The 16,508-nt window shown below is 42.3% G+C and overlaps 1 protein-coding gene across 1 annotated transcript; it reads left to right on the top strand.

Moving 5' to 3' along the window:
* Positions 1-637: 637 nt before the first annotated feature.
* Positions 638-16,414, top strand: bbs2 (Bardet-Biedl syndrome 2). Its single transcript, XM_078257806.1, has 19 exons — positions 638-730; positions 1,042-1,131; positions 1,298-1,432; positions 1,782-2,009; positions 4,177-4,302; positions 5,440-5,502; positions 6,093-6,170; positions 6,384-6,488; positions 7,165-7,251; positions 7,410-7,545; positions 7,911-8,050; positions 8,729-8,858; positions 9,931-10,102; positions 10,225-10,354; positions 10,527-10,646; positions 11,146-11,283; positions 12,116-12,228; positions 13,718-13,866; positions 15,593-16,414. The coding sequence occupies exons 3-19, from the start codon at positions 1,316-1,318 to the stop codon at positions 15,697-15,699; spliced, it is 2,139 nt and encodes a 712-aa protein (XP_078113932.1). The 5' UTR covers positions 638-730; positions 1,042-1,131; positions 1,298-1,315; the 3' UTR covers positions 15,700-16,414.
* The last annotated feature ends 94 nt before the right edge of the window (positions 16,415-16,508 follow it).

The raw sequence follows: 16,508 nt of genomic DNA, 5'->3' as shown, positions 1-16,508 counted from the left end.
GCACTCCCCCGATTTTGAACATGAAGTTCATTTTACCCATCACAAGAAGTAGGCCTACCACTCAGCTTGTAAAAATAGGCATATGTCTTCTGTGGCACTAACGGTAGCTTTCCAATGTTTAAAAAAAATAAAATAATAACCCACACATAACAGGGTTAACTTGGTTTGGATCCGATTTTGATCTTTCTCAAATCTGTCTGAGTGCCCCAACTGGAAGGGCTCAGTGGAGGTAATTTTAACTACTTTATAATGTTAGATGGTAGTCTAATCTATCACAATGCATCATATTTTACAAAGAAATGATTGGATTGACATGTTAAATCTAGATCTGAAAAGTAACTATAGTTGTAAAATAAATGCAGTTGGATAAAAAGTAGGCTACAACATTTTACTCTTAAATGAGATGGAATGGAGGAATATAGCAACAAGAAAGTGAAATACCATACTCATGTAAAGTAGCCTACAAGTGCTTCAAAGATTGCACTTAAGTACAGTACTAGAGTAAATGTAGACCTAGGCTACTTATAACCCTATGCTTAAATCAAATATCATAAATTAGGCTGCATGCCACCAATGCTCTGTAGAAACTTAACCAGAATATTTTATTCTGAAAACAGCAGACAGGAAGTAGTTGTTGGCAAGGAATCCTGTCGTGCCAACCAGCTAGCTCATTAGCTGGTTAGCTCAATTTAACCATATTCCAATATTTACAGCTGAGGAGGGGGGCGAGGTAAGATTGTTTGCACAACTTGGTACGGGTTTCCCGAAAATGTGAACTCGTTTGTTTTACTGTCAATTTCTGGGAACATTCAAGCCAGCGATGTTAACGTAAACGTTATTTAGCTAGCTAACTATGTTACGTTAGTTATGGTAACATTAGGCTTGCTAGGCAATGAAGGCAAACAATATAGACGATTGTATGTCCTTCGAAGGATTCATATAGTACTTGAACGATTGAAACTGGGTTAAAATTAGTTAAAGAGTCATGCGTGGTGTCTTTTTGTTGTGTAATTGGCTTTCTTTTTTCTTTTCTTTTTACAGCAAACGAGGACAGGGAGATTAGCCAGATGAAAAGCTTTAGCTTGCCAGTCTTTGTTGCTAGGCAACAGCACTATCTTCTGACTGTCTGAGGTAAAGCCTGTAATTACATTAGTGTAACAAAATCACGCATTGTCATTTGTTCCTATGCGTTATGCATAGAAAACTATTTGGCTCATGTGCTTAATTTCCCCAAATTACTATCCGAAAATAACTGAAATAATAAAGTGCCGCCTTCTTTTTACTCATGTCTGATTAGGGATATACAGTAGTCACCATGTTGGTCCCTATATTCACACTGAAGCTGAACCACAAGATTAACCCTCGCATGGTGACTGTTGGGAAATTTGATGGAGTCTACCCATGCCTTACTGCAGCCACACAGGCTGGAAAGGTAAGGGAAATTGTTCCAACATAACTGGAGAATTCTTAAAGAGCAAAAAGTAGACAGCATAGCATGGTTGCTGTCTAAGTACATGATCGTTCTTCCTTTCTTTTTTCTATATATATATATTTTTGTTGTTGTTGTGGCCTTGTTGAAACATTGTGGGAAGAGAGTGACCATATTCTGGACTTTAATTCACACATAATTTCTGCACTCCTTCACTTTACAGTACTTCCCCACAGCTTCTCATACACTCATTACAGCACTCAATTATTATCGAATACCTTTCTTACTTTTAATACGTCATACTTTATATGTTGCCACCTCAAGCCCTGAATTCTCTGTTTCTCTTTATAAGGTTTTTATCCATAACCCTCATGCTCGTGGTCAGAAACCTGTGGCCCACCGACTGAGCCAGAGCACACAAGACTCTGACATCTCACTCCTCAACATCAACCAGGCAGTCACTTGTCTGACGGCAGGAACGCTGGGACCAAACACCACTGGGGACACGCTGTTGGTGGGATCCCAGACCAACCTGCTGGCCTATGATGTCCATGACAACGCTGATATATTCTACAGAGAGGTGAGTGGGACTAGGGAGAATGAGTGGAGGCAAGGGCGTAGCCATGTCGGTTCCCTCTGTCCCCCACACTTACAACACGTCTGAGTTGATTTGAACGCACCATTAGTAGGCGAGTGTGCACGTTACTCAGGTTGCGTCAGTTGATTGATAGACCCATATACTGTAGATATTGGCAATAATAAAATAATATATAATAAAAATATATACAAAAATTATAAGGAGGAACATTCATTTAAATATGCAATAATAAAGATCAGTGTATATGATGGAATAGTGTCATTAGAATGTGCCAGAGGCCACCAATTTTGGGCTTTTACGGTGAAAAATGTCTACATACCCCCCTACACTAAAGCAGTAAAATGGTATGGAAATGTCGGTGTTTCCATCAATCATAAATGAAATGGAGGCTAGTTGGAATCCGTGATTTGGAGAGACAAATGGGAGTGGATCTTTCAATAAAAATCCTCCTCTTGAACAATCCGTCCCCCTCACTTCGGAAATTACGGCCACGCCCCTGAGTGGAGGGTTGCAGTATTATTACATTACACAATCAAGCACTCAACTCCCTTAGTATTCCTCAAACTATTTGTTTTTTACACTGTTCAGGTGTCAAAATGTCAATAACCGATAAACAAACAAACATTGTAATGCTTTCTGTCACAGTAACATGATGGTGCAGCATCTGGTGTAGGGCTGGGTATTGTTAAAAAAAAAAAAAGTGATATCGGTACAGATACCAATACCATGACTTCCATACTGGTTCCTAAGCGATACTTTTTTTCCGATACCAATTTTATAAAACACGTGAGCCTTGTCTCTGTGTAACGTAGAGTTTTTTCTGCTTGTCTCTACGACGTGTAGCGTTAGACAGCCAATCACAAGCATTATTGGATCTTGGCAGAAGCATGCTGCATGCTTATTGGCTCACTGACGCTGATGAGATTTACTCCTTAGGTATTTGAATTGGGTATTGAATGACAAGGTATTTTTTGATACTCGATACTTCAGAGGCAAAAAAAAAAAAGGTGCCTAAAAAGTATTGAATTTGGTACCCAGCCCTACCTGGGTGTCAGGTTTAGTGCAGTATTTTCTTTGGTATAGGAGGTTTTTGATGACGGCTGCTCTGGAAATGAAGATGCACCTGAAGCTGCTTATGATGAGGAATTTGTTTTTGTGCCATTTATGAATCAGGTCTTTTAAAAGCAGACCTGGACCATGAGAATGAGGAGGCTAGCTCAGATGGCATTAGCTTTGAATGGGACAACAGTCAAAATACTGTCCAAGTACCAGTCCCAGGAGAAGTTAGGACCGATGAGGGATCCTCATATTATTATCTCAACTGCCTCGACCTTGCTGCTGTAAATGCGCAAGTCTTTTTCCTGGGCAAATGTCTAACTCGGGAAGCCAGAAGGTCTCCCAAGTGTTGCACTGGTGAAAAAAGGAAATAGATGCCACGATTTCCAAAAGCTGACGGGTGCTCTAAAACTCATTGGTTTGTCTAGAAAATGGAGCCGCTTCGGCTGAGGAACGCTCACATCTGTCCATCCATGACATCTAAAAATCATTGTAAAATCTTCGTAAATGGCGAAATATTTTGTGTGCATTTGCTTTTGTTAATAATTTGTTCCCAAAAGTTTACGATAAAAGCGACGTAATTTTAATGATTGTATTAATCTGCGTCGCTAAAGACCAGAGGTAAGTAGGAATGTTTGAAAAAACATCCATTGCATTTAGGGGTTAATCTACAATGTAGTCGGGCTCAACAGATGCACATCAGGCCTGACATCCGGTGCGTCTCTTATGTGCAGCATGTCCCTCCCTTTCGCTATCTCCGCTATCTTTTTTTGCAAGGGCACCATTGCTGCATCCGGGGCTTAGTGCCACCCAGGACGGTTGTGATTGGTTTAAAGGAATACAAAATAGGCAGAGAGCTTTTTTTCCCCCACCTTATCCCAGAATAGATAGGTGGTGTAGCCAGACCATACTCCAGCGCTGACACAGAGCTGTATCTATGTGTGACTTTTTAAGTGATTTTGCTGACAAATCGACATCTGGACTGGAGTGAAAACACCTATGCATCTATGCCGTGTCTCTGTGTAGAGACTGAATATTTTACAGTATTTCACCTTTTAAAGGACTTTGTTTCTGTTTCTTCTCTTGGGTGTAGGTGACGGATGGAGCCAATGCAATTGTGTTAGGAAAACTCGGGGACATCCAGAATCCTCTTGCCATCATTGGAGGGAACTGCGCCTTACAAGGCTTTGACTTTGAAGGCAATGACCAGTTCTGGACAGTAAGAACAGCAAGGCAACATTTTAATAACCGAATACATGACTGTCTTACATTCAAGAGAGTGGTTTCATTGAATAGTAGTATAGCGCACAACTCATGAGACAGTGACACTTTATTAAACTGTAACTAGTTTCATTGTTAAAGGGGAACTATGTAGGTTTTTTTTTAGCTTAATTTACCTTAACTGAACAGCTTCGGAGTCATCGGAATGGTTATATGACTTTTTTTTTCGGGTTGAATGGTGGCCGTCTCGCTTCCCCTTAGCGCCTGTGAGCGGAAAAACCACCCTTGCAACTTTGGGCCGCCGGCCCCAGCGTCAGGAAGCATCGCGTGATATCAGGTCTCACGATGTAACTAATTGCTTTACGGCACTGCACACAAACAGGAACCGGCTAGCTATAAGGACAAGGTAGCGATGGGAGTTTTTCGCACTATCGTCATGGCTGAGCCGGCAAAAAAGAAGCAGAAAGCTAGGAAAGCATTGTCGGAGGAACAGAGAAAGAGGAAACGGCAGACTGACCGAGCGAGGAGTCGGACACGAGAAAACATCGGACCTGCGTTTTCAGAATGGCGAGAACTGAGACAAACGGAAGCCTGCAAATCCGATGCTGACCTGGCGTTCTCGCTGTTACACTTGTAAGTATCTTTGATCTGCTTGATGTTGGCAAACGCAAGTTGCTTCTGCTCCGACAGCGTTCCTAAGGCCATTGTAGGAAAAAACCCGGGAGAGAAGGGTAATATTTCGGGAAAAACCTCAGTGGACGTGGCTCCGTGCGTTCGCCGGTTTCTTTGAAAACAAATGCACATGACCAGAGGGAGAAGATGGGAGGGGGGAGAGTCGCCAACGAGTGTTTACGACAGCGTTGCCAAATATCTATTCCGAAGTTGTAGGGGGAGCTCTATAGAGAAACCTGCGAGCAAAAAGCGAGAAAACAACAAAACTGCATAGCGCCCCTTTTAACAGCACATTGTCATTTGTTATATTTCTAAATATTCAACCATTTTCCAGCCACCTGTTGGACAAGATCATTTGCCCAATTTATTTTGTCAATGCGATTATTTTCACTCCCTGTCAGGATGAATAACTCCTTGGCTAAATCAACTAGATTAATGTATTCATGAAGTGTCTTGTTGTTAGGTAACTGGTGATAATGTCAGATCTCTGGTGCTCTGTGACTTCACCGGGGATGGGAAAAATGAGGTAAGTCCTGACTGTCTTCCTCCTATCTCTCTCCTGTTTTCTATAGCTCTCCATTTTGAAAAAAAAAGGTTTACAGTTGTGTCTGAACTATAGACATGGGTTCAATTAAAGATGAATTCATATTAATAGTAGGGCTTGTCCCGATTTGATTCTTTTTACGATACATGGGTGCCGATTCCATTTGTATTGCGATTTTCATTTATTGCGATTTTAGAAGTATTGCGATTCGATAGTATTGAGTATTGTGATTTACTGTTCCTTCTTTAACAAAAAAAAAAAAAAGGAGTTGAATAATACACTTCTAGAGACAATATATCATGAGACATTTCTAAAAACACAAAAAATCACATGTCAGTCAGTCAGTGATTTCCGTCTGTTTTGCTGGAAAAAGGATATGTAGTCGCCGTCAGTGGAACCGTATAAACAGAAAATATTTAGGGGAATCATTGGCAAAAAAAAAAAACGATTCTAGGGATAACAATCGATTTTAAAAATCACGATACATACGGTTTTCGATTACCCCCCCCAGTTCATATGATCATTTGTTGATTCAAAACTGTTTAGTCAGCTATCGTGTTTTGTGTTTACAGCTCCTGGTAGGATCGGAGGACTTTGACATCAGGGTATTCAAAGAGGATGAGCTTGTGTCTGAGATGACTGAAAATGAGGTAAATGGATGGAAGTATTACGCTTGTTGATTTCCGAGAAACATAGTTTTTCAAAAGCCTTAGACGATGTTCTGCACAGGGGACAGTCCCACAGTAATACCATCATTGCACTGTTACTGGTTGTATCTTGTTTATTCTCGTATCTGTTTTGTGCTTTAGCAAAGTCCTATTTTTTTACAAGTGTTCCCCCCCCCCCCCCCCTTCTCCATACAGACGGTAACATCGCTGTGCCATATGCATGACAGCAGGTTTGGCTATGCCCTTGCCAACGGCACCGTGGGAGTTTATGACCGCACCGCCCGCTACTGGAGGATTAAGGTACTGTGGTGTTATTTCCAGAAACACCATGTTGTGGTATGACGAGACAAAGGGAAAACTTAAACATCAAGGGCCCGTTTTGGTTTTTACGTGGAATTTTGAGCCAAAAGCGTACTTCGTGCACACAAGTGTTTTTAGCTCCAGTAGAAGAACTAATCTCCGTTTTAAACTAACACGGCCAAACCGCATATCTCATCAACATTCTCGTATACTGGGTAAACGGGAGGCAGCATGTTTACTCCGCCGGTTGCTGGTAGTTGCCATGATAACACTAGTAGCTTAAAATCAGGTGGCGAAACGTTGGTGTCAGTGTCGGTGTTGCCGGAGGTCTCCGATTGCGGCCGTTGAGATTGCAACACAACCATGCTGATTCCAAATTAAAACGGGTAAAAAAGTGTTTTCATATTTCTCTGTTTTAGAGGCTCTGAAACGTCAGAGCAGTGTGAATGCAAGGTGTAAACGTAGCAAAAGATATTCTTTTTTTTTTTTTTTTTTAAATGTAGCAATGTAAATGTAGCCTTAGTTCTGTTCCATGTCTGTGCCCCTCCCTTCTATGTCTATAATCATGCAAACTGTCCCATATCTTGCTCCATGTCCTTAACCATTTGAGCCTGTTTGAGCCATTTTACTAACACCCATACCTTTTGAAATTTGCAATGTCTCTCTCCCACATCAGTCTAAGAATCACGCAATGAGCATCCATGCCTTTGACCTGAACGCTGATGGGGTGGTGGAGCTTATCACTGGCTGGTCCAATGGAAAGGTCAGCACACAACCTAGCAGGCCTGGCGTTTAGAAACCAGCACTCACACCTCAGAAATGTGATTTGGAATTAGATTTTTTTAGCACAACAAGTCACTCATTTCTACAGTATCTCTAGCTGGTCCTCAGTATTTGATTACATTCCCCTTTTTATTTCAGATTGATGCTCGTAGTGACCGAACAGGTGAGGTCATTTTCAAAGACAACTTCTCCTCTTCTGTGGCCGGAGTGGTGGAAGGTGACTACAGGTTGGATGGACAGACTCAACTTATCTGCACCTCCATAGAGGGAGAGGGTATGTTGTTTGTGCACTACATTAATGTTGCAGCTTTAGTAACTAGTTACTTCACAAATTAAGATTTTTTGCACACAAAACACACGTAGTTTATAAAATACGATATTTTATTATGAATGAAACTACCCAACAACATATAGGCCTTCAAGTAAATCTGAAATGATTAGACCGGAATCGAAAGGAAGAATCAGAATTGTAGAAATCAAAACGATGTCCAGCCCTATTCCTGTCCGCCTCAGCTGTACTGCACTTTGAGCTTAATTCAGACATGACATGTAAACGTGCTGAACATTATTTGTGAGAACTGACCATGTAAGCTTGGGTTCAGGAATGTCATCAGCGTTGTAAATGTGTGTATCTTGTAGTCCGTGGTTACCTGCCAGCCAGTAAAGACCTTAAAGGGAATCTGATGGACTCCAGTGCTGAACAGGACCTGATCAGAGAGCTCAGCCAGCGCAGGCAGAATCTACTGCTGGAGCTACGCAACTATGAAGAGAATGCCAAGGTACATATTAAGGGTGTGAATCTTCACTGGTCTCACGATTCGATTTGATTACGGTTATCCTGTCAATGATTTGAATCGATTCGATATCACGATACATCACGATGCGTCACCTCCTACATATTAATATATATTGCTACACAACGGTTTTCATCAACTAACTCAAGCAGTCAGATATTCATATATATAAACTCCCCTTTTTATTGCATCTGCTCTTAAAAAAAGACACTTCCTGGATGTAGCGGAGTCTGAACACAGCAGATAATAGACAAAAGGCAAAAACAAAAAAAGCAGCCACCAGAAAATCAATAAGTAACATCAGTAGGCAATAATCGATTATGGTCTGTCACTGCATCGATGCAGAATCGTCCAGGTCCGCATTGCGATGCATCAATGCAATGTTACATTTCAACACCCCTAGTACAGTATATATGTATTTATTCCATCATTTTTGTATTCGTCATTTTATTTTATTTTTTATCGACATTATGCTGAAGTACAGCTAGTACAAACAACATTTTTTTTCTTCTCCCTTTTTCATTTTATCCTCGTCACATTTTGGCCGCATCCCTGTTTATTTCAGAGAAAGCAGACTCTATAGACAATCACAGGATGCTTAATTCACATTGGTCTGCATATTATTGTATGCTAACGTCCACACAAACTGTGCTATTGTTTCAGGGTGTGTCAGAGACAAACAATGGGATGGGTGTCATACCAGCCAACACTCAGCTCCAGACGGCGCTGTCAGTGAGACCTGCTACGGAGGCTCAGAAGGCTCATGTAGAGCTCAGCATTTCAACACCAAATGGTAGAGTGTTTTTAGCACTTAAAGGGAGTTTACCCCAAAATAAAAAAAACACATATTTTCCTCTTACCTGTAGTGCTATATATCAATCTGGATTTATTTGTTGTTGCCCAGTGTTGGAGATATCGGCCATAAAGATGTCTGCCTTATCTCCAATATATATGAATCAGAATACTTTATTGATCCCCTCAGGGAAATTATTTAGTTAGGCAAAAAGATAGAGTAAGAAAAGAGAAAGTCAGTAGGTGTTTAGAGTAACATAGCTACAGTAAGAAATACATAAAAACGTTAGGTGGAATTAAAGTGGGATAAGGTTACAAGTAAGATTAGGTTAAAAAGATTGTTTCAAATGGATTGTACAAATTCTATTGTAGTGCAGTGTCAACATAAAGTACAGTACGAACATAAATAAGTACAGTGTGAATAATAAGTAGCAGCAGTGAATACATAACACATTTTGCTCATGTAGCTGATAAATTATTGCACCAAGTATTTATTGTACATAATTGTCCAAGAATATTACGATATGATGTGGAGATATGTGCTGTGAGATCAGTTTTCATTTTTTATTTTTTTTTAACTCAACAGCAGTGTCTCTTTCCAGAAATCATGACCCGGTTAATCACAGATCTGGTTGTGAGCAGTTTCATGTAAGAACTATTTTCTTTCTACCGAACTACACCCGCCCGCCGTAATCACTGCGCAGAAGGAAGCGTACTCATGGACGAGAGGCTCGTGCTCGGGATAGCGTGACATGTAAACATTAAGGGATGTTTGTGCAGTCTAATATCGACCGGGGTCTTGCGGTGTACTTGCTGGTCAAAGATAGCCATCAAGCGGGACAGTGGGATACCTGTCATATGGCCAGCCACCTTTACAATATGGCTTAGGTGTTTTTTGTCCCTGATGTTCAGCACTACAGGTACGAGGAGAAATATGTGTCTTTGGTTTTGGGGTGAACTGTCCCTTTTTTTTTTCTTCTTTTTTTTTTTTAAAGCTGAGAGTTTCAAGCATGTCACAGACTGAGTAAATACTAAGTCCCAAGGTCCCTGAATCTCTCCTTTATCCCCTCCAGAAACCATTATCCGTGCGGTGCTCATCTTCGCAGAGGGGATATTTGAGGGGGAGAGTCACGTTGTCCACCCCAGTGCCCAGAACCTGTCGGGCTGTGTCCGAGTCCCCATTGTCCCCCCAAAAGATATACCAGTAGATCTGCACATCAAAGCCTTTGTTGGAGGGAAAACTAGGTAGGACGTGTGAGTAAGTGATGTGATGCGTGCTGTCGTGTTCTAATTGTGTTGTTTCCTTTCCATGTGATTAACACCTCTATTTCGTTTTCTCTGCACTTCATTCTTTTTGTCCGCTCCAGCACCCAATTCCACGTGTTTGAAATCACTCGTCAGCTGCCTCGTTTCTCCATGTATGACATTACAGTGGACTCCTCAGCTGCTCCGCCCACTGGAAGGGTCACATTCAGCATCAACGACCGACCACAGCGGGTAGGCTGGCAGCGTGTCTCTCAGGAAGACAGAGGACAACAGGACAGCATGATTCTGATCAGTCCCACAGCATGCTCACGGCAATAAAATGCAGATATATGTTTGCCAATTAAAACCTATATGAATGTAATATTTCATGTATGTAATTGTTTATATGCGCGCGTGTGTGTAGGTGGTGATGTGGCTGAATCAGAACTTCCTGCTTCCAGAAGGAGTAGACAGTCCTGACATTACTTTGAATTCACTAAGAGGAGGGGGACTGTTGTCCATCAGTATGGCCAGCAGTGGACAGGTACAAACACACACAACAACAATTATGTGTTTAGCTATAAGCTTAACTCAGAATCGTTGGTTTTTACAAATTACAAGTGCTGGAGCTTTGACCAATGAAATCAACGGGACCTGTTGTTTATTTAGCAATAGTAACGATTCATGTTGAAGAATTGATTTTCACGTTTCATAATTTAGCCCATTTTTAGACAAACCTCTGAGTCAGGAGTAATGCATTTAATGTATCATACCACACCAAACTTGTCTTGCATCAACTTGTCTAGTAGTGTACATTGAATGCATTTAATTAATTACATTAAATCAAAGATTGAAGGATAAAGGGTTTGGAGTGTGAATACTGTCTTTTGTGCTCATAAAGGGAAACTGACCAAATAATTTGTACTTTACCTTACCAAGAGAGAGCAAATACATTGATGTTCATTTGCACAAAGAGACAATAGCTCCTGTCCTAAATCAGCTATAATCATATGGTGAATGTATCTCTTAATTTGCCCAATCAGATCACTCTGACAACGGATGACATCGACCTGGCAGGAGATCTGGTCCAATCACTGGCCTCCTTCATGGCAATAGAGGACTTGTCAGCAGAAGCAGACTTCCCCGGATACTTTGAGGAGCTACGCACTACACTCACTGAGGTTTGGCTTTAATCGGATTTTAACCTCTGCGGTCATAAACATTTTAATGCTATTTATTCCACTAATACTCCACACACACACACACACACACACACACACACACACACACACACACACACACACACACACACACAGAGTAATGATTTAAATGCCTGAGAGAATAGTAAAGTTTTGAGTTTGTTTTTGAATGTGGACACAGTTGTGATGGACCTCAGGTCAATAGGCAGCTTGTTCCAGAGAACAGGATCACAGTAACTCAAGACCTCCGCTAGAAGACCTCCGCTAGAAGACCTCCGCTACAAGACCTCCGCTACAAGACCTCAGTTAGAAGACCTCTGTTAGAAGACCTCCGCTAGAAGACCTCTGCTACAAGACCTCCGCTACAAGACCTCCGCTACAAGACCTCCGCTACAAGACCTCCGCTACAAGACCTCCGCTACAAGACCTCCGCTACAAGACCTCTGCTAGAAGACCTCCGCTACAAGACCTCCGCTACAAGACCTCTGTTAGAAGACCTCTGTTAGAAGACCTCCGCTAGAAGATCTCCGCTACAAGACCTCTGCTACAAGACCTCCGCTAAAAGACCTCCGCTAGAAGACCTCTGTTAGAAGACCTCCGCTAGAAGACCTCCGCTACAAGACCTCTGTTAGAAGACCTCCGCTAGAAGACCTCCGCTAGAAGACCTCCGCTAGAAGACCTCTGCTAGAAGACCTCTGCTTAAAGACCTCCGCTAGAAGACCTCCAATAGAAGACTTCTGCCTTGTCAGGAGAGAGAATGTAGTTGTTGTTGTTGCTGTGGTTTAATATTGAGTCTTAAATATCTGTATGCTAGGTGGATGAGTTCCACTCTGTCCATCAGAAGTTAACTGCAGCCATGGCCGACCACTCCAACTACATCAGGAACATGCTGGTGCAAGCAGAGGATGCTCGCCTCATGGGTGAGATGTGAGTAACCACACTATGCATACAGTCGCATTTATAGTCCTTGTGAAGTACTACAGTATGTGAAATACAGCCAACACGTGGACAATACTTTAATCTGTCTGTCATAGAACTTTTTCTTCAGACATTGCCAATTAATTATACCTAACCTTAGCTGAAACTAATGCAGTAAATCCAACCTTTGAGGGTTTTTCCTAGCCTAGAAATCTAGACGCACCCTAGCGGCAGCAAATGTAATTTGCAGCCAGGGTCAGTCTAGCAACTCTCCGTTGGCTTGCGAGCTGGAAAAACCAAATTCTGGTCAGGCCAATCACATCGTGTATGGAATCGGTGCGCGGGCTTAACATAAGGAAGGCAGAGTTGCGACGGTTCCGCGTGAATTCCCTGCTACTTGAAAACAAGAAGATGTCTGCTGCTGCTGGCGAACAGCGGTCTTTCGAATCGGTTTTGGCCACGACTCTAGAAGACTTGGAGTTAAGCACTGAAGTCATTCTTAAAAAAGGAAGATGTATTCAGAGTTTTGCCGACCGGATACGGAAAAAGTTTAATCTATCAACTAGCGTTGCTCTGGTTGACTATAAGGGAATTTGAAAGACAACCGTTTATCCCGCCCCTCGGATTGAGCCCTGCCAATGACGAGTTCCCAGACCCAACGTCTTGATGTGGGTCTGGCTTGTCAGGCTAGGTTTTCCCTGCATAGAAGAATGTTTACCGCCCCCCAAAGAGGTTTTAGCCAGCCCCAAAGGAAAATCACCAACACCAAAACGATAAGAATTGAGAGAGAAAAAAAACACGAATTCAAATCCTCTCCAAATGTATTTAAGCCATTTACCAAACACAAGCAGAACATAAACTTGAACATGAGAGCCAAACTCAGTTTTTTCGTACAGTCAGCCTGTACCGGACTGTCCGGGTGAATTATTTAATTTATATTAATATTATTTTTTTTTAACTAGTTTTGTTGATTGGGGTTTCATTTACTCAAGCATAATAAACATTTCGTTTATCAAATTGTCAGAAATAAAAGCAAAATGCATAGATTTCTGTCAAATAAGGTAACAAAAACTAATTTCCTTTACTGTGCTCGGACCGATCATTACTGCGCAGTCACCCCCCCAAAAGGCCCATTCTGAGCCAGGAAAAACCCTGCCTTTATGAAGCTTATAATTATTATATTAGTTCAGTTTTTGTCAAAACCACATCCAAAGCTGTAGTTTGTGGTGTTGAATTGTATTGTGTGTTGTGATGAAAGGTGTTTTTACATATTTAATGTACCCTCACTGATATAAACGGGATGGACAAAGTATTAGAAATGCCTCTTGGTACACAACTTTACAATTCAACTGCACCACAAGCCTCCAAACTGACCACACATCTGAATCAACACCACTCTAAAACAGTTTGCAACTGAGTGTATATTTCACCATACGTTAATTGATCATGTGTTTTCACCAAAGGACCAAAGTAACTGTTTTTCTCCTGCCCTCTGTAGGACAACTATGAAGAAGCGTTACAGAGAGCTGTACGATCTAAACAGGGATCTGGTCAACGAGTATAAAATCCGCTCTAACAACCACAATGCACTGCTGGCCTGCCTCAAGTCTGTCAACCAGGCCATACAGCGAGCTGGTAGACTCCGAGGTAAGCCTGTGTGTGTGTGTGTGTGTGTGTGTGTGTCTGTGTGTAGGACACACAATTCACCACAATTCCTTAACAACAGTACTGTATGTGGGCTGACGGGCGTGGAGTCGAGCCTTTGTTTTGGACAGAGCATGGCAGGGATTGTCTGGGACAATCAATGTCATTGTACATTATTGTATCTTTTAGGGGTGTAAATCACAAGTTTCATCACAATCAATTTATCGTTACACCACTATTACCTTTTAGGGCATTACCAGCGTAAATCTTTTTGGGCTCCAAAAGCTTATTAGCACACATTGTGAATATTCAAAGTTTCGCTGATGTGGGTGAGGGATTACTAATGCTTTACAGAGTACTTGTGTATAGGCCCTGACACACCAACCCGACGGCTGACCGTCGGCAGAAAAGGCAGTCCCGAGGTCCAAAAAGTGCCTTGGAACACACCGAAGCGACGCCGACCTGAGCGTATGTTCTGCGCGAGACGTAATACAAAAAATGAAAACCGGAAATGACGAACGCGTCACGTCGGTCTGGCTTCTCCAGCTGACCGATAATGGCGGCTTGTTCGAAATCCGAGCTGGTATTTTACCAAAATAGTTCACTGAAACGTGTTTCTGAAAACATTTTAAGGGAGAAATAGGCCATACAGTTGCTGAATCTGTCTTCATTTCAGATCGACAAAGGTCAGTTTAAAAGATTTTCGTCAGATTTTGAGAGGCGTTCGTCACTCGTCCAGCTCGCCATTTCCGGGTTAGCACTCCACCAATCAGATTGATCATTGAGTCCGGCTGCCCGCCGGCAAGCCAGGTCGGCCAAAATGAAGGCCGACGGCCCCTCCGATGGACGACGGAATGGAACACACCGAACAGACTCGAGTCACCGACCTCGCCAGACTGTCCAACGGCCGATTATCGGGTTGGTGTGTCAGGGCCTTATGGCTCACCCTAGCTACCCTGGAAAGCCTGTTTTTCAGTGTTTCTTATAGCTTTGTAATGGAAGCATACACCCTGTAGCATATTAGGGATGAACAGAGTTTTGACATAGCAGGTTAGTACTTAGCACACTCATGACCACATCAAAAAAGAAGAAAGGTCCACGGTCTCTTGGTCTCACTATCCTGGCAAAGAATTAAAAAAGTCTTTTATTTAAAAGCCTATTTTATGTTAAAATTCCTAGTACAGGGTAAAATAGAGCTAAGTAACAACCCACGCGTAGCTGCACAAACGGCCTTCTTCAGGGTGCGTTAGGGCTAGGGCCCTCAGCACACAGTTTCACTTTTAGCAGATACAAGATGGTTGCAAACACCTGACCAAGAAGCCAGTGAACTTCTAGTCTCACATTGCCAGACCTTCCTCCACGGCGCTTCGGAGGAGGGTCTGGCTAGTCCACACAGCATTCCCGGGGTCGGGAGAGAAATGTGCTCTGGTTTATTGGCATTTCTTTAAACCAATCACAATCATCTTGGGCGGCGCTAAGCGCCGGACGGAGCAACAGTGCCTCTGCAAAATAGCCTCGGGAAAGAACTTGTTTTGGTGGAACGTGCTCGTTCAAAGGTTGTTTTTAGTCGTGCAACAGAAAACAGATTGGACAGATAGTCTAGCTAGCTGTCTGGATTTAACCTGCAGAGATCTGTTGTGAAAAAGCATTTGTGTCATCCTTTACATGTTGCACACCTGTCTTGTCTCGTCATATTAATCTGTCTGTCGCTGTTCCTCCTCCTCTTCAGTGGGTAAGCCCAAAAACCAAGTTATATCTGCCTGTCGAGACGCCATCAAGAGCAACAACGTCAACGCACTCTTCAGGATCATGAGAGCTGGCGCTGCGTCCTCCTGAGGCTAGAAGGAGGGAGGGGCGGGGGATGATGATGCAGGAACGGACAAATAGATTGAAAGTGATCAGTACTGTAATAATGTTGAACTTCATCTATGTCAAGCATGGCAGCAGCAAGGATGTTTCCCCATGGGACGAGAACTACACGTCCCAGGGACCCGCTGTTGCAGCCTTAATCTATCTTTTTCCATGATTTAGGAAGAAGCAACAGCATGGCAGCAACATTTAGCAACAGCTCCATAATACTTTTTATTGTATGTGAAATCTGACATTCTGCTCGCTCACAGACATAACATGCTGACCACAGGCTTTAGTGCAATTATTTAGTAAAAATGTCATCCATCCCAGTCTAATCTCTGTGGCCGTCGGAAGAGCTTGATTTAGTGCAAGCGTAGCTAGATCAGATCTAGGTCAAAATTAGTGTAGTGCAGGCAGGAGTGACACAACTGTTTTAGAGAGTTCAGCTGGACCAAAGGAGGGAGTGGAATGCTTCCCCCAAACTGTTTCTCAAAAGCAGTGGAACAAAGATGGTCTGAGTACTGTGATGCTTTAGAGAAGTTCATTTGCGGTCTAAAACTCATGCAAAAGAAAAATGAGTCTCTTTTTTCTTCAGTTATACGCTCACATATACTGTCTAAAAGCATCAGTAGTTAAAAGAAAGACAGTTAAAGGACAATTCCGGCGCAAAACGAACCTAGGGGATAATAACAGATGTGTACCCACTCGATCGTTCTCTGGGACATGTTTTCATGCTAATCGGATGTGTTTGTAGCTCGAAACAAGCTAACGCGGACCGCTAATTAGCTTACAAC

The sequence above is a fragment of the Sander vitreus genome, chromosome 8 (genome assembly GCF_031162955.1).
Source record: "Sander vitreus isolate 19-12246 chromosome 8, sanVit1, whole genome shotgun sequence".
In the NCBI taxonomy this organism is placed as follows: domain Eukaryota; kingdom Metazoa; phylum Chordata; class Actinopteri; order Perciformes; family Percidae; genus Sander; species Sander vitreus.
Note: the sequence above shows the minus strand (reverse complement) of the source record. Positions and strands in the feature narration are given on the sequence as shown.